The 15831-nt window shown below is 36.3% G+C and overlaps 1 protein-coding gene across 1 annotated transcript in view; it reads right to left on the minus strand.

The window, feature by feature from the left end:
* Window positions 1-15831, minus strand: part of USH2A (usherin) — a 684230-nt gene that overhangs the window by 151263 nt on the left and 517136 nt on the right. The window contains exons 51-52 of the mRNA XM_025991680.2: window positions 5955-6178; window positions 683-887 (exon numbers count right to left, since the gene is read on the minus strand). Coding sequence (XP_025847465.2) covers window positions 683-887; window positions 5955-6178 — 429 coding nt within the window. The remainder of the gene's footprint in view (window positions 1-682; window positions 888-5954; window positions 6179-15831) is intronic.

Below are 15831 nucleotides of genomic sequence, written 5' to 3' on the forward strand. Positions count from 1 at the left end.
GGGCAGAACTATTTTGGAGATTATTTTAAACTTTACAGTGTTTTGCACTCAGCTTAGCCAAGTCTGAGAACGACTATGTTGGAGGAACTCAGTAGGGCCAAGATGGAGCCTGAAAATTAATATTTTCGTAACTGTGAAGGTCATCGTTCCCAAGATGGTGATCATTTAGAGGCAACACCAGAGTGCAGTGTCCAGACCCAGACCTAAGATCAGGAAAGGGATATTACTTTAAGCTTCTCCTCGGAATAATGCTGCCAGGTTTTACTGGTGATCAGAGAGGTCTCTTCCTCTTTTCTGCCTACAAGCACAGCAACATTCATTCATTGCATATATCGAAAGCCTGTATTCATACTTATTAGAAAGAAAATTGGGCTCACTGGCAATTAATTGGATATACCATAAAAGGACATATAGGTTATTTCCCTGTTCTTTATTTTCTATGTTTACTTTGAAATAGCATATATCTTTGTTTTAAGTTAGACCTTACAATTTTTTTAACTAACTTTGAGCAGATCTGAAGTGTGCCTTTAATTACCTCATAACTAGCTGACCCATAGTATGATGAAATTAATTGATACTAGGTCAAGGAAGGGAACAATGTCAGAATGAAACTAATCTGCATTTTCCACAGCTGTTTCACTAATCCGACTAAGTCATGGACAGGTGCCTCAGCTTCCATTACCTGTGAAGGAGAATGTGTTTACACTTCCCGTGTGAACAGTCTCTTCAGCAGATGAGCATATTTCTTCTGCTGATTCCTTGCCTGTGGAAATGTGAGGTCCTCTGATCATAGTGCAAATGTGGCTGGTAAAGTTGAAGTCACACCTGCCGCAATATGCCATGGCTTCTAGAGATGCTGGGCAGAGAGTCCCGCACTCTCTGGTTTCCTGAGTGGTAGATGTAAGGAGATAAGGAAAAGGAAATTTTAAAATTACATTTTGATAGGGGTGCCTGGGTGCCTCAGTTGGTTGAGCCTCAGACTCTTGGTTTTGCCTCAGATCATGATCTCCTGGGTCATGATCTTGTGAGTCCTGATCTCATGGGTTGTTAGATCCAGCCCCACTTGAGGCTCTGTGCTCAGTGGGGAGTCAGTCTGCTTGAGATTCTCACTCTCTGCCCTTTCCCCTTATACATGTGAGTTCTTTTTCCCTCTCTAAAAAAAATAAACATATCTTTTAAAAAATTACATTTAGACATACGTGGGACAGTTTTTCACAAGATGCAAATGAAATTTTCTTCTACTTAGTTCATGAAAAAATGTCTCAAGATTCATGAAAAGGAATGAAAGTGGTGTGTATACTAGAAAGAGCAGCTTTGGTGTGGATGACACAGATTTGGATTCAGAGTTCAGTTTTGCAACTTCCTACTTCTGTGACCTTGAGCAAGTCGCTTACACTCCCAAAGCCTTAGCATCTTCTGTGAGAAAATGGAAATTACATTTACCACCCAGGTTTGTTATGTGAATCAAATGAGATAACGCCTGTAAATGCCTTACACTTAGATATGCTGTAAGTAAGAGCAGGAGTCATTATTTTTTTTTGTTACTTGACACATTCCTAATGGAGCTTTAGAGAAAAGAATGTGATATTTGAAAATCTGTACATTTGTGCTCTGGGGAAAATTGGACTGCTAAGAAGTATTCCTTGTACAAGTTTTAGAAAATCTAAATATTTCATGAATTCTCAATATAGTTATTATTATTTACATTTATAAAACTTTTTTTCTGATGAATCTTTAGACTTTTGATAGTTATTGGTAAGTACTATTGTGTTCTAATTTCAGAAAATGAAATTCTTCATCATCCCAGATTACAGGAGATATAAATAAGGCAACATTTTTATAATACCAAGCTTTCCTTTACATAGATGGCTTTATTTATTTATTTATTTGAGAGAAAGAGAGAGCACATGTGAGGGAAAGAGCAAAGGGGGAGGTGGGGAAAGAATCTCAAGCTGACTTTGTGCTGAGTGGGGAGCCTAATGAGGAGGTCGATCTCACAACTCTGAGATATGACCTGAGCCAAAACTAAGAGTTGGACATTAAACTGACTGAGTCACCCAGGCACCCCATGTGGCATGATGTATTTTAAATAATTTTTTGCTATTTAAAATTGATCTACATTCAATCTCTCTTACCTCATATAAATTACTCTCCCAAAGGCTGTCAAAATAAAGCTGCTTCAGAAAACTATGGTAGGATTGCCCTTTGAGTATAGTGACTTGAACACCTGCATTTAGCTCCATTTCCTCTTGAAGCCCCACCAAATGACAGCAAAAGAATGTAGAAAGTCCAAGGAAATAGAAAATAAACTAACACCCACAGGACAGCTCAAACAGTTTTGAAAGTTGGGAAGGAGATGAAAGTGGCAGAGACAGTACTATGTGCCCAGTAATGTCCATTTTGTTTTTTCTCCCTAGGAATACTAGATTTGCAGGTCCAGCTCAGTAGGGAAAGCCACATGACTAGAAATGTTCATGTGCTTGCTTTACAGAGAGGATATATTTTATATCCAGGTAAACCCATACATGTATAATCATCCATTTTCTCCTCTTTTCCTTTGCAATCTGAGGGTGTTATGTAAAGCCCCACAAGATGGGAGGGGATTTGGCTCCTGCAACATTCCTTGGAGGACAGCTGCCTAACTCACATTGGATTGTAATGTGAATGATTTTTTTTTAACTTTTGTTCTATTGACCCATTCCATATGTGAGTGCATTTGTTTTTATTTTGGCATAGTTTAGCATGTCCTAGGTAAAACATAAATTGGGACTTTAAAACTAGAGATTGTCTCAAGAACAATAAAACCCTAAAACACATGGCATTGGCTTAATGGTTAGGTGGGCTATGGCAAAGAAATATGTACTAGGGTTTGGAAAGTTGGGGAGCTCTGTTATGCTGTGGCTATTTGATAAAATTATGACCTGGGATAACTGTCAAAGTAGGGCAAAACTGTCATAGTAGTGTGTGCGACTGAGCTCACAGTCATAGGGGAAGAGGTCATAATCTAGAACATTAGTAGTAGGTTTGGTTGTTATTCCTAGCTGCATTTTGGTAAAGTGTTACAAAATGGGATAAGCTTAGAAAAGATTTGGTGAAATAAAAGAAATAGAGTCCAGTGGAAGATATAAGCCAGGAGCCAGTGGTAAAACCAAATACAAGTCTGCATATTGCACAGTGAGAATCCCAGTCCCCTTTCCCACTGATTCCTTGTATGCTGTCAGCCAGGCATATATCTTATTCCAATCTAGAATGGATTATTAAGGATAATTAGTTAAGCATAGTTGCTAAGGATTCTTGGTAATGTGACTTCCTGACAAAAAGCCACGCTGCCACATGATTATGCTACTTTGAGCTCCCTACTTATAGATGTCTATGCACAGTGAGCTTTCATTTGGCTTCCAATGGAAAGAATATGTTTAAAAACATAGTAAAAAGAACTGAGAGGGAGCAGAAACAAAGCAAGGAAAGAAGAAAACTAAAATAGTACCAAACAAATGAGACAATTCAAGGAATAAAGCAAACAAACAATAAATAACAACAACAATGATTCAGTATTTCTAGAATGATAAAAAAGATATCCCATGAATGGAACAAGAGTAGGATGCCATGAATAAATAACAGTCAGGAAAAAATAAAGAACCCTGAAAGACTAAAACCAGCTAGCTAATTAACTAAATAATATGATAGATTAAAAAATATCAACCAATAGAAAGGTTGAAAGATGAAGATAAGGCAATATCTGATCATGTTAAAAAAGATGATGAGTTAACTAATCAATAGTCAAGAAATAAAAATAAAAAATAAAAGATTGAAAGATCGGCTTAGGAAGTCTAACACCCAACTAATCAGTAAAAATGGAGATATAAAAAGAGAGAAAATTATTAAAGAAATAATAAAAGAACATTCCCCAGAACTGAAGCTCATGAGACTTCACATTGAAAAAGTCCACAAAAAGTGAATAATAATAATCATTGAATAATAATCATGAATAATAATAATAATAATGTAGTTCACATAGAGGCACAATGTCATGAAATTTTGGAAAAACGGAATAAAGATAATGTTTTAAAAACATTCATAGATAAAATAACACATGGGTACCTGGCAAAAAACAAGAATTAGAAGAGCAATGGAAGTTTAAAAATACAGAAATTATGGCAAAATCCTGAGTGGGAATAATTTTTAACCTTGAATTGTATACCTTGCCAAGCATCAATCTAGTGGGAGGCTAGAAAAATGATAATTTCAAACATCAAGCTCCCCCAAATTTACCTTTCATGCACATATACCCAAAATGATATTTCTCCAAGAGAAGGCAAGAAAAGGGGACCTTTGGAATGAGAATATAGAGACACCAACACAGGAGAGAAGTAAAAGGAATTCTGAAACTCACATTTAGGGAAGACTTACAGGGGAGAAATCCCACAGTAGTCCAGTTCTGACTGGAGCACGATACAGAAGTCTCCAGGAAAGAGGTCTTCAGGAAACAAAATACAATCTATAGACTGAACTTTATCTGCAACACACTACTGGATTCAGCATTCAGAAATGTTGTCCTAATCATAATAAACACGAATTATCAATATGACTCTTCACTGACCTTCACTGAGCCAAGTTAAGTCAACCTAAAAGATCATGTAACTATCCTGAACGTTGTCCTTGAATAATGGAAGCCATATCTTCCTGAAACCAAAATGAGATGCCTGGGAAACAGATGTGAGTGAGTAGTAATGAAACAAATAGTTGTAAGCAATAGTGTCATTTTCGAAACTAACAGGTTTCCTCATTTTTCAAATACGGGTGCCTTTTTAAAAGTTTTCTACATAGAATCTTCTTAACTAGTCATTTTAAAGACATGTCCTTACAACTACAACAGCTTATTAAGACTGTGTATTTCAGAAAAAGTTTCTCAGGCCAAACTTCTGAAGACACTGGCCTGGAATAAATGTAAACTTTGGGAGTAGAGTGTTGGATAGATTTCTTTCATAGAACTGGCTATCTAAAGTTGTGTATGGTCAGACCAATTTCTAAAAAAAAAAAAAACTTCAGGTGAACAACTATTTTTGATGGGTATTTTGTATGGTTATTCACTTCATAAAGTACTTAGTCTCTCTAACAATGTTATGAATGGTCTTAATAGTAATTGTTGTAAAGTGCTTGCTGGGACCTTGGCAATCTCAAGAGTTACTTTATATCCCGAAGTATATGGTGTCCACATGATGACTGTATAGTTACATCAGTCAGCAAGAGCCCCTGCAGTGGGACCAAAATATTCATTTGCAGTCATCTCCTAGTGGCAAATCACTCAGAACACAGTAGGGTGTTTAGTTTTTAAATGCCCACACTCCGTTCCTTAAAGTGGTAGGTTTCTGGAGTCCTGGGTCAAGTTTAATGCTAATAAAACATGACATGTCTGTCCGTGAAGCATCTCAACATACAAACAAATGGTACACTCATAGGCCTATGCACTTTTATGGGTGGCAGGCATTTGCTGATCCTCCAGTGTCTCAAGGAATAAAATAAAGGCACAGGTGAATTTGCTGGATCTAAAGCTTCTATCAAAGGAAAGTGTTTGATTATGGTTAGGGGCCCAGAGGGAAAAAGGCCGAATTTTCTCTGTTTCCTGCCACAGCATCCATGGACATAGACTGGTACCACGTAGAGGTCCCAGACCACAAGTGTTGGCTCTTTCAGCACAGAGACTGAAAGTCCTGTCCTATCTGAAGTGCTGGGAAAAGGCTTCCTGAGAACAGCTAATCATTATTAATTCCTTTAGAATTCATTGCAATAACATCAATCACAGCGAACTCATTTGGTATTAATATGGATGTAATGTGAAAATGAATAATGCACACAGGAGTTTTTATATTCCTATTTTAGAAAAATAGTTATGAACAATGTATTTCTCTTTCCATTGTCAAATCAGCACCTCTGAGAGGTTTTCTATCAATTACCTTCATCATCATTCCAGTTGAAATCTTGTCAGAGCAAACATATTTCAAAGGATTATATCCAACTCCATTACAGCATTTCTGGCTCTTTGGAATAAGTTCAGTCTCACAGCATTTTACTGGCACTGGGTCATTCTTTTTAACATGTGCTTTAGACTCTCCACTGGAAGCTGAGCAGCATATGGTATCTGACATATTCACATAATCCTGCCCACAACAGAACATCCCTGCAACAATAAAATGTTATATATGAATATGAAATAAAAAAAGGGAGAAAACGGAGACTGCTATAAAGTTTGGTATAAAAATGTCAGAGTCAGGCAGTTGCTGAAATGGTACAGTACCTAAGGTAGCATTTCCCTACCAAGGTGATTTAAATGTGCAGTGAGGGGTCCTTCTTACCAAGAGCACCAGACACTAATTAGGTAAAGAACACACGAGAGGAAGCATTCTGAAATCATTCAGTGGGGCCAGACTTCTCCCAAGCTCCATTAAAAAAAAAAAAAGAAAAAAGGCCCTGATTTCCGTCATGAGAATTACCTGCCCATTTTGTGATGATAACAACACCGTGTTGCAGAAGAAGGGATAAAGTTCGGGGGATCAGAAGAAAGCTCTAGAAATTCTCAAAGGGAGAGAAGGTCACTGAAGCACCGTGGGATAATAAGAGCCTAGATGGAGTGTAAAGGTAGCAGCATCCTGGCACTGAGACCCTGTGGCAGGAGTCTTGTGAGTTTTTGCCCAGCTTTTGTCGAGGGTGCAAATATTTGCTTCTTGTGAATCCAACAGCAATGGTAACCAGTCTTTCTTTCTTCATGAGATAGGTTTGTTCAAAACCAGCTGAACTTGCTCACTAATCAGGCCACTATTTAATGAGCAGCACTGTGTTCTGGACACATCCCTGGACATGGATAAGAGGCTGGAGGACATGGATAAGTGGCAGAAAGACTTTGGAAGGAGGAGCCTTGATCACCACTTGTTGAGGAAAGACATGTGTGCCTTTCCTACCAAATAGCCTCCCTTCTCGCACCAAATTCAGCTTTACGGCCTGTGTTCACATTTAGATCTTGCCATAGAAGAGACACAGCAGAAATTTAGACATAAAAGCCTGAATAAATAAACAATACTCCAGAGTCAGATTAAGCCAGAAATTAAGGTGCCTACACCCCATGCCACAGTGCTATTATATCAGAGTTTATATCCAGTTATAAAGCAGGCCCGTGTGATGAATGATTTATTTTAATTAGAATTGTGTTTATTTATTATTAGTCCTGACTGATAACATAAAGAACCTCAACCTCAAAGTGCCCTGGGGTCCTGAATTGTTTGATCTGGTCCTGTACAAACACCTACATTATGAAAGACACTCCTAATAATAGACCAGCGAGTTTTAAGCGCCTTTTACTTAAAAAAAAAAAATTAAAAAATATGGAAAGTAGATACTGGCTCGGTACCTACCTTAAGGAAAGAGTTTAGCCACACATGACTCCAAAGAATTCCAATCTTTCCCTTTTAAAAAAAATCTACCAATATTTTAAAATGATATACATTGACCGTTAATGGAGCTTTAGCATGCCATGTGAATGGGGTAACTGCCCAAAGTAATTGGTTTAGAAGTAAACTCTTTTCTTCGGCGCTTTATTAATCATTTTCATTATTTTAATATATCCAGGAAATTTTTTTTTTCACATAAATACTCACAGCAGAGCTATCGTTGTAATCTGAGTCTTGATCAGGACAGGTAAAAATGACGTGCGTTACACACGCGTGCACACACACAGTAAAGAGACAAATCTACAGCGTCCAGTTTTATATTGTTTGGACATCATTTTTCTGCTGCTTTCTGATCAGACATTTAAATACAACCTTGGATTTTTTTCGTGTCATTTTTTTTCTTTTCTCTAGCAGTTTTCTTAAAATAATTCATGTTTCTATTTTAAAGAGCAATCCGAAGACTAAAAACTGGCCCTTTAGGGAGCAGAATACATTCTCCCCCTCTACTCCCCAGTCACTTTATGGCTTCACCATGCTTTAAGTATAAAATCAAAATGCAGACTTTGACCTAATTCGAAACTCCTAATCAGTCATCTGATCGCTCTGAGGGACTTTTGACAGGTCAACTAAAATTTTGATAATGAACTGTTTTTACACTGGGAAAAAAAAAAAAAAGGCTGCCTTCCTTCGCAAAGAGGTTCATCTTTGTTTCACTGAATTAAAATTTTCAGCCAAGATTCCACTCTCATAACAAGAAGTGACTCCCTTTCTAGTTTCTTTGGTAAACCATTACTTCTTTAATTATTATCAACCTTGTTCCGGTGTGATAAATTGCTAATTACTTAATACCCTAATCAGCTTCATTCTTTGCACAGATAAACTGTGACAGTGCCATTAATTTAAATAGTAATTTCACTTAATGGCCAGAACGGCACACCAGATTTTTATGCAGCATTTTCTGAAGACTGCATCCATCACTGCAATATTCTGACATAAAGATGTCTGACGTGCACTAACTCACTTAGGGAGAGCAGATGTTGCCGAGCAGAGTTTGGTAGTAATTCCCATAGTGCATCACTTCAGCATGAATGAGCTGCAAATTCAGAGACAGACAATCTTCTGAAACTGCATTGCAATAACTTTTGACCCCTGCCTAATTTATCGCATGTAGCACTTGACTTTTGAACTCTGACACGTAGAACGCACAATTTTAAATATGCCAAAAGAAAAACAAAACAGGTCATGTATTGTTGATGGATCGATCTATTCTTCCAGAGGCTGCTCATTAAATCTGTACAAAGGTGAAGATTCTCTTTGGACAGATGTTACTCGAGTGGTACAGTACACATAGAGCTATTAGAGATTTATTTTTGATATCAAACTGCATATTTTATCTTCCCCAACAGCATATATATCCAACAGATAGCTTCCATTTAATTGGATACAATCGGAGAAAACAGTGAAGGAGTTTTTTACTCACAATATTATGAATAGTTTCAGTGTGTTACTAACACTCATTTAATGGCCAGGGCTGGCAAGGAAAGCATTTATAAACATAGAGTCCTGGTGAAATTTCTAAATTGTTAATCCTGTAAAACAGGTGCTCTATTTTTCTAAGAAGAAAAAAAAAAAAGACCAAGAATTATGAATCATGCTTTTGAGATAAAAACAGTAAAGTCATAAAAAACAGAGTCTGGAATATGATAAATTAATGTGCAGCTCTGGGACTGATCATGGGGACCACATTTTAAGCCAAGGGACCATATTTTAGGCCTATAAGACTGGAAAACAAAGTTTTGTGATTAGTAATTCTTAGGACAAACTCATAAAATTGGCAGCAGAATATGAAAGAAAAGAACTGCATGCTTGTCTCCACCGGTAGATGGCTCCCTGGCTACCACCACAAAACTGACAAAGAAAGGGTAGAGCAAAAATACTCCCCAAATCATTGAGTTATGTTTTTTTTCTACATCACACCTTTCAAAAATTCATTACATCACATGGAAATCTTCTTGGACAATATTCTTTAGTAGAGCTTTTTCACAGTGGATTTCTGTCCTCAATTTCCCTCTTTGCAAAGTTTCCAAATCCCATCTTATATAACAAATAGCAGTAGTCCTTCATTCTGCTGAAGTCCGACTCCAGGACATGGAAACTCAGTATTCTATGACAAAGCAGTTTCAAACCAGAGTTTCCTATCAGAGGCTGCGTGGACAACATGTATAATAAATAGAGATCAGACAATAGGTTCCAAGGGTATGTTGTGATCAGTTTCTCATGGCTAACAGAAAAATCTTGTTCTCTTTGAGTGATAGGGAGATTTTAATGTCCACCTCTTAAAACCAAAAGATATAACCAAGTCCAGGCCAAGATTAATGGCATAAATGATAAAACCATATAAGCAAACACTAAGAATAGAAAGAGTAATAAAGAGGTTTAAAATGCATCCAAAGAAAATGGTTAAGAATACATATCCATTGTAGTGACGAGCATGACTTTCATCCCGAGATACCTGTATAACACTCCTACACAACTCATCTGCCCAGAGAGAGCAGTAAAAACATAAACGCTACCCCAGCACTTCTGTTCCAACAGCATCTGTTAATTCACTCCATTTATAAAATACATATTGACAAAGACAACTGAACTGGGACCAGGGAGATTTGATTTGGTGTGAGAAAGTCAATTCAATGTGATTTTGTTAACGGGCTCCTGCAGGCAAATAAAAGAGTTTAAGTAATAAAGTACATAAAGAGATGTTTTACGAGCCAGCCCGGTCTTATGGCAGGCACACAATGCCAGGCAGCGAGAGAGGCCAGGCTTAGGAACAATATTATGAGATCCAAACCCTCATGAAGCAGGTATGGTGTTGCTAGGTTGAGAAGAAAAAGGGCCATATGGATGTTCTGGAAGGTCATTGAGGTCACAGTCATTAGGGGCGACAGGAGGGAGCGGCAGCAGACAGAGGAAAAAAGACAGGTGGAACGTGTCTATTGTCACTGAAACCTCCAGGAAGGTCAAGAGACTAAAACGAGATTCTTTTCTGTTTTTTAAAGTATCATCCCTTCAGTCCACCATGACTACCGAACTTGTCAGAATGGTGGAATGTCGGGAGAAGCTCTAGAGCTAGTCTTCATTCACAGGAGCTGAGTAGTGTTGCAATGTGCTTGAGAAATATTTGACAAGCGTGGAAAATCATAGCGAAGTAAATAAGAAGTGATCCTGAAGTTCAGGCCCACAGAGGTGTGAGGTGTGTGGAACTGCAGGCAAAGTTCTGTGCAAGGTCTGTGTCCTAGTATTTGAAGTGAGGCTTTGTAACTTTCCAAAGATTCTTAAGGGGGTGTATGGTTCCTCCCCCCACCCCAAAGATTAGGAACCAGTGTCCTAGTGGACAATTACCTCTACTTCATTTCTTAAAACAGGTATGTTTTCCTTTTTGGCGATAGTGTTCTGACTTCTCTTTCCTTCTCCCTCACATTCATTTTGCCACCAAAATCTAATTCGTTTCCTTAAATCATAATTTTATCGTCACACTGACTCTTCCTTGATTACTAAGGAATGTTCGATCCTTTTGCCTACTCACACATATCTCCCCCTATTTCCTTACACACAGCAGAGGCCCCCCCATAAACCCAACTGCTCACTACGACTTGGACATGCTTCACAGATTGCTCATTTCACACTTTAGCTCAAGCTATGCCCATTAGCTGAAATGTCCTCCTTCCATCTACACATTCCAAAATCTTACTCATTGTTTGAGGTTCCAATCTAATGGCTTTGCTTTTTCCATCACCTTGATCGGAGTGATTTCTCAGTCTTAAGAATATACTCGCATTCATCCTTCTCTTATGGACTGTGTTTAACCTTATAGATACTTCCCTCCTTGATTAGATTATAAATCTTTAAGGATAAAAATGGAATCTTAGCCATTTTTACAATCACAGAGCATTGAGAATAATGTATTGAGCATAGTCACTACATCATACATTTTTATCAAATGAAGGATGATGGCAATTGACTAAAAAAAGAAAGCAATAAATGAACAAAGATGCTAAAATGACTCATTATGGTATGGAGAGGGCAATGCTTTTGCATCCCCCCAACCTGTCATCCATTGTTCTATCTTTAAGGGACATATCTTTAGCTACTCAACTAAAAGAGAAGGAACTCAACTGGTTAGTCACAGCACAGGATAACTAACTAATTGCCATGATTTTCCAGTACACACGATTACCATGGCTTAAAGCAGTGGTTCACAAAGTTTGGTCTCAGGACCCCTTTATACTTGAAACAGGACTCCAAATAGCTTTTGTTTATATGGGTTATATCTGTTGATAAATACTGGGTTAGAGCTTAAAACAAAGACTTTTGAAATATGTATTTATTAATTCATTTAAAATGATAATAAATATATAGCATGTTAACATAAATACCTATGAAGAATAAATGCATTTTCCAAACTGAGAAAAGTTAGTGAGAAGAATGATACGGTTTTGTATTTTTGCAAGTGTCTCTAATGTCTCACTTATTAGAAGGAGTTAACTTTTCATATCTTCTTCTGCATTCAGTTATTGAAATATCACATGCTATGTAACCTCTGAAAAACTTCAGTGTATACTCATGAGAGAATGAGATTGAAAAAAGCATATGATAGGTTAGTATTGTTATGAAAATCATTTTGATCTCACAGACCACCTCCAAACAACTTTCTGCAAAGGGTCAGGCCCTTAGCAGTCCCAGGTTATCCTTTAAAAGTCACTGTCTCAGGGCCTAGCACTCATACTTAGTACCCTTTCTTCTAACTTTGGCATACATTAGGTGTGCAGTCAATGAGCAGAGTTTATAATGACTTTTTTTCCAGTCTTCCAGAAAATGTTTGCAATTTGATAGTTTATTATACCGGCCCTGCTCAGTCGACCTGACAGACCCTGATATGGCTTAGGTTGGAGAGTATACAATGCTTGTTCAACTATCACAATGATCAAAGAAGTTACGAACATGGACTCCATAGCCATTTGGATGCAGTTAGAATCCATTCTTAGCCATAGAGGCAAGAATTCATGGGCAAATCTCCCAGCCTCCTAGTATTTAGGTGTCAACGGATAGCTGAGTTCTAGTCAGTGAAATGTTAGTTAAAATATTTGCTATTCCTAGACCTGGCAAATGAAAAACACACACATGTTATTCTGTGCTCTTTTCCCCTTCTGGCTGCAGAAAAGGATATAGCTCCAAAGTGACCATAGAATCTGACTGTTCTTAGCTTATAACTAGAAAAGAGAGATAACCTGCAGTTAGGTTCATATCCCAGTGCTATGATTTAAGATAAAGTCAACCCCTACTGCATTTGAGCCCTTACAAATTTGGGGGTTCACTTATAATAGCAATTAATTTTACCTGAAGTAATGCAGCCACTTGCTAGCTATGTAATTTGGGGACAGTTTTTCACTTTTGTGAGAAGTGCTTCTGTTTTCTCATCTCGAAAATGCAGCCTAGGGTAGCACTTACTTCCTAGGTTCGTTGGGATGTTTATGTGTGTTATAAATGGTTCATGTATATGAAGCACACAGAATCCTATTTGGCAAATAGTGAACACAAAATGTTGTTTACTTTTTGTTGTAGTTGTTATCTTCTTTCCTGATAATCGTGTAATCACCTATTAGCCAATAAGCAGCACCTAGGAGTCACTTGACCTGGCTGGATTCCTTGACTGGATTTCAGTTATCCTCAGAATGTTAACTTCTTAAGGCTACTATACATGGGGAAATTTTCTGAAAGGACTATGTGTCTAACTGAACTCTTGTATCATAGAATTTAATGCATCATTCATTTTCAAACATATGGTGAGTTAGTTTATATTTTTGTTTCTTGGGTTTATCTGGGAAAGTCAGCTTTCTTGTTACCTTACACTGCAGATCCAGGTGTCTGGTGTCATGTAGTAGAGGTAATCCTTAAATTTTAGGTGTCAATAGAAGTGTCCTAATTGAAATTCTGTTGTATGAAGAACAACTTTCATCATTACTATTACTGAACAAAATGACATGGGACTATCAAACTGTTTGACAGTGTGTATATTCAAATCTTCCTCTAAATACATCCTATTCAGCTGGATTAAAAAAGAATGCATAGATGGATGTACTGTGGATCCAGATGGATGATTTATAACTTCATAGAATATAGTAAATGCCTTGGAAACACACTTAATGGTTATCCAAAGATAAAATAAAAAACTAGAAATTATTATTATTATTTTTTGGCTCAAAGAAGGAAGAAAATCTTTCCCATACTGGGATTCCTCAAATTTAATTGTGAATAATATAATTAAGCAGTTCTTACTTATTTAAGGTCTATGAAAATATTGAGAGTCTATTATTCTCATTAAGGCACAAAATTCAGGTACCCTCATGGTTGATACTTAAAAAAATTTTTGATTGATTAATTTTGTTCTTGAAGTGTTTTTTTAGTGATTTTCATCAGAACTTTACATTTACATAGAGAATGTGTACAAAATATGGCATTTAACAATAACACTACAATAATTTAAATAACTACTACTGATGTTATGGGTAACACTTTGATGGTTTTTTTAAAAAGAAGAAATTATAGAAAAACAGTAGGGAATTCATAGTTCATCTGCATCAAGATACACTGATGTCCTGAAATCATGCTCAGAGAAGGGCTGGTGTTCCAACACTTGCTAGTTGCACAAGCAGATTTACTTGGAAGCTAATGAAGCCTGGGTTTTAGGGCCCTTTGCTTATATGAGCCCCTTCCAAGGTAGGCACTGTTACATATTTTTATAAAATTCACAAATGTATGGTATTTAACTACAGTTCATTATGGCCTCTGTCTCTTGCCCCACTAATTTGCTTTCTGTCTTATATGTCCTTGTATTGATCAAAATAGGAGAGTGACCATGTACATTTCTGAAATCTAACCAAGGGGATGTTGAGTTGAGAAAATATTTAGTTTGGGTTCAGTAGCTACGTTCATGTGACTTCTGTCATGTCTATAAAAAAGTCATTAAGGCTTGAATATTCCATTTTAACTGCAATTTGGAAAGAAAAGGAATGTGAGAAATTATAGACTCCTAATTTGGATGCACGTAAAGGGAAGCTTTAAAGAAAGAGAAAGATCAGATAGAAAAATTAATAGAATATGAAACAAAAGCTGTAAAACTGAAAAGTAGACTCAACTGAAATATTCTGGCATCAAGAAGAGAATTATAACAGAATAAATTTTAGATTATAACAAAGGTAGTAAACTATTAAAAGAAAATGATGGGTCTACGATTGAAGCATAAATTATTACAAATTATGAAGCGGTAACTCATAAATATATTGGGAAAAATTTATACTTTTGCTGGTGTGTAGATAAAATAGTGACGTCATGATAGCATACAACTCAAATTCAATCATATAATAAGGATATCCATAAAAACTTGTTAATGATGTTGTCAATTCAACAAATATTTAAGACCAGTCACTGCAAATCACTTTAAGACAAGAAAACTTAAGACCCCCTTAAATCTTAGAAAGATCCTTGGTAGATATTTCTCCAAATTTGACAATAGTCCTAAACATTTACCTAATATTACAAAAATAAATTTGGAAGCTTAAAGCCACTTATATAAACTTAAAACAATTAGGAAATGTTTATATTAATCACATGACAGGAAAGAATGAATTATCCCTCTACAGATAAATAGTATAAAAGCCATTGTCTCATGAAGAGGTGATCAAGCATATAAGTTAAACATGTCAGTGGGAGATAAGAGGGATGTCAGAAGTTATATAAGTTATATAAGTTACATAATCCAAATATACTATTTTTATGTTAGTGGGATTTGCTAGATTTCTTTTCTTTTCTTTGTAATTTTTATAATTTATTTTTCCTTTCTAAACAAATATTATTTTTATATTTTGTCTTATCTTAATCATTTTATTTTCTTTCCTTAAGGAGGTTTTCCCCCCAATTGTATAAGTTTCAGGTACCTAAAAATCTGTATCTGACTACTATGTATTCTTGGACAACTGTCCAATCTCTGTGCCTCAGTTTCCTCATTTTTAAGATGCAGACAATAATAGAACCTATTTAGTAAGATAGTTATAAAGATTAATTGAGGTAATAATATATATTATTATTATTATATTATATTATAATAATATATAAAACATTGAGCATAGTACCTAGTTGGTAGTAAGTATTCCATCAACGATAATGATTGCTATTAAAATTAGTGTTACTTTACTAGCTGCAAAAGAATTGATATAATGTCATCAATAATAGTTTTGTGTACTGTTACGTTAGCCTTTGCTAGGAAATTCACTAGGAAATATTCTAATTCTAATATTGATTCAGAACCAATGCATTCATATGTGTTTTTGTTCTT

Source organism: Vulpes vulpes, chromosome 5 (assembly GCF_048418805.1).
Source record: "Vulpes vulpes isolate BD-2025 chromosome 5, VulVul3, whole genome shotgun sequence".
NCBI classification, from domain to species: domain Eukaryota; kingdom Metazoa; phylum Chordata; class Mammalia; order Carnivora; family Canidae; genus Vulpes; species Vulpes vulpes.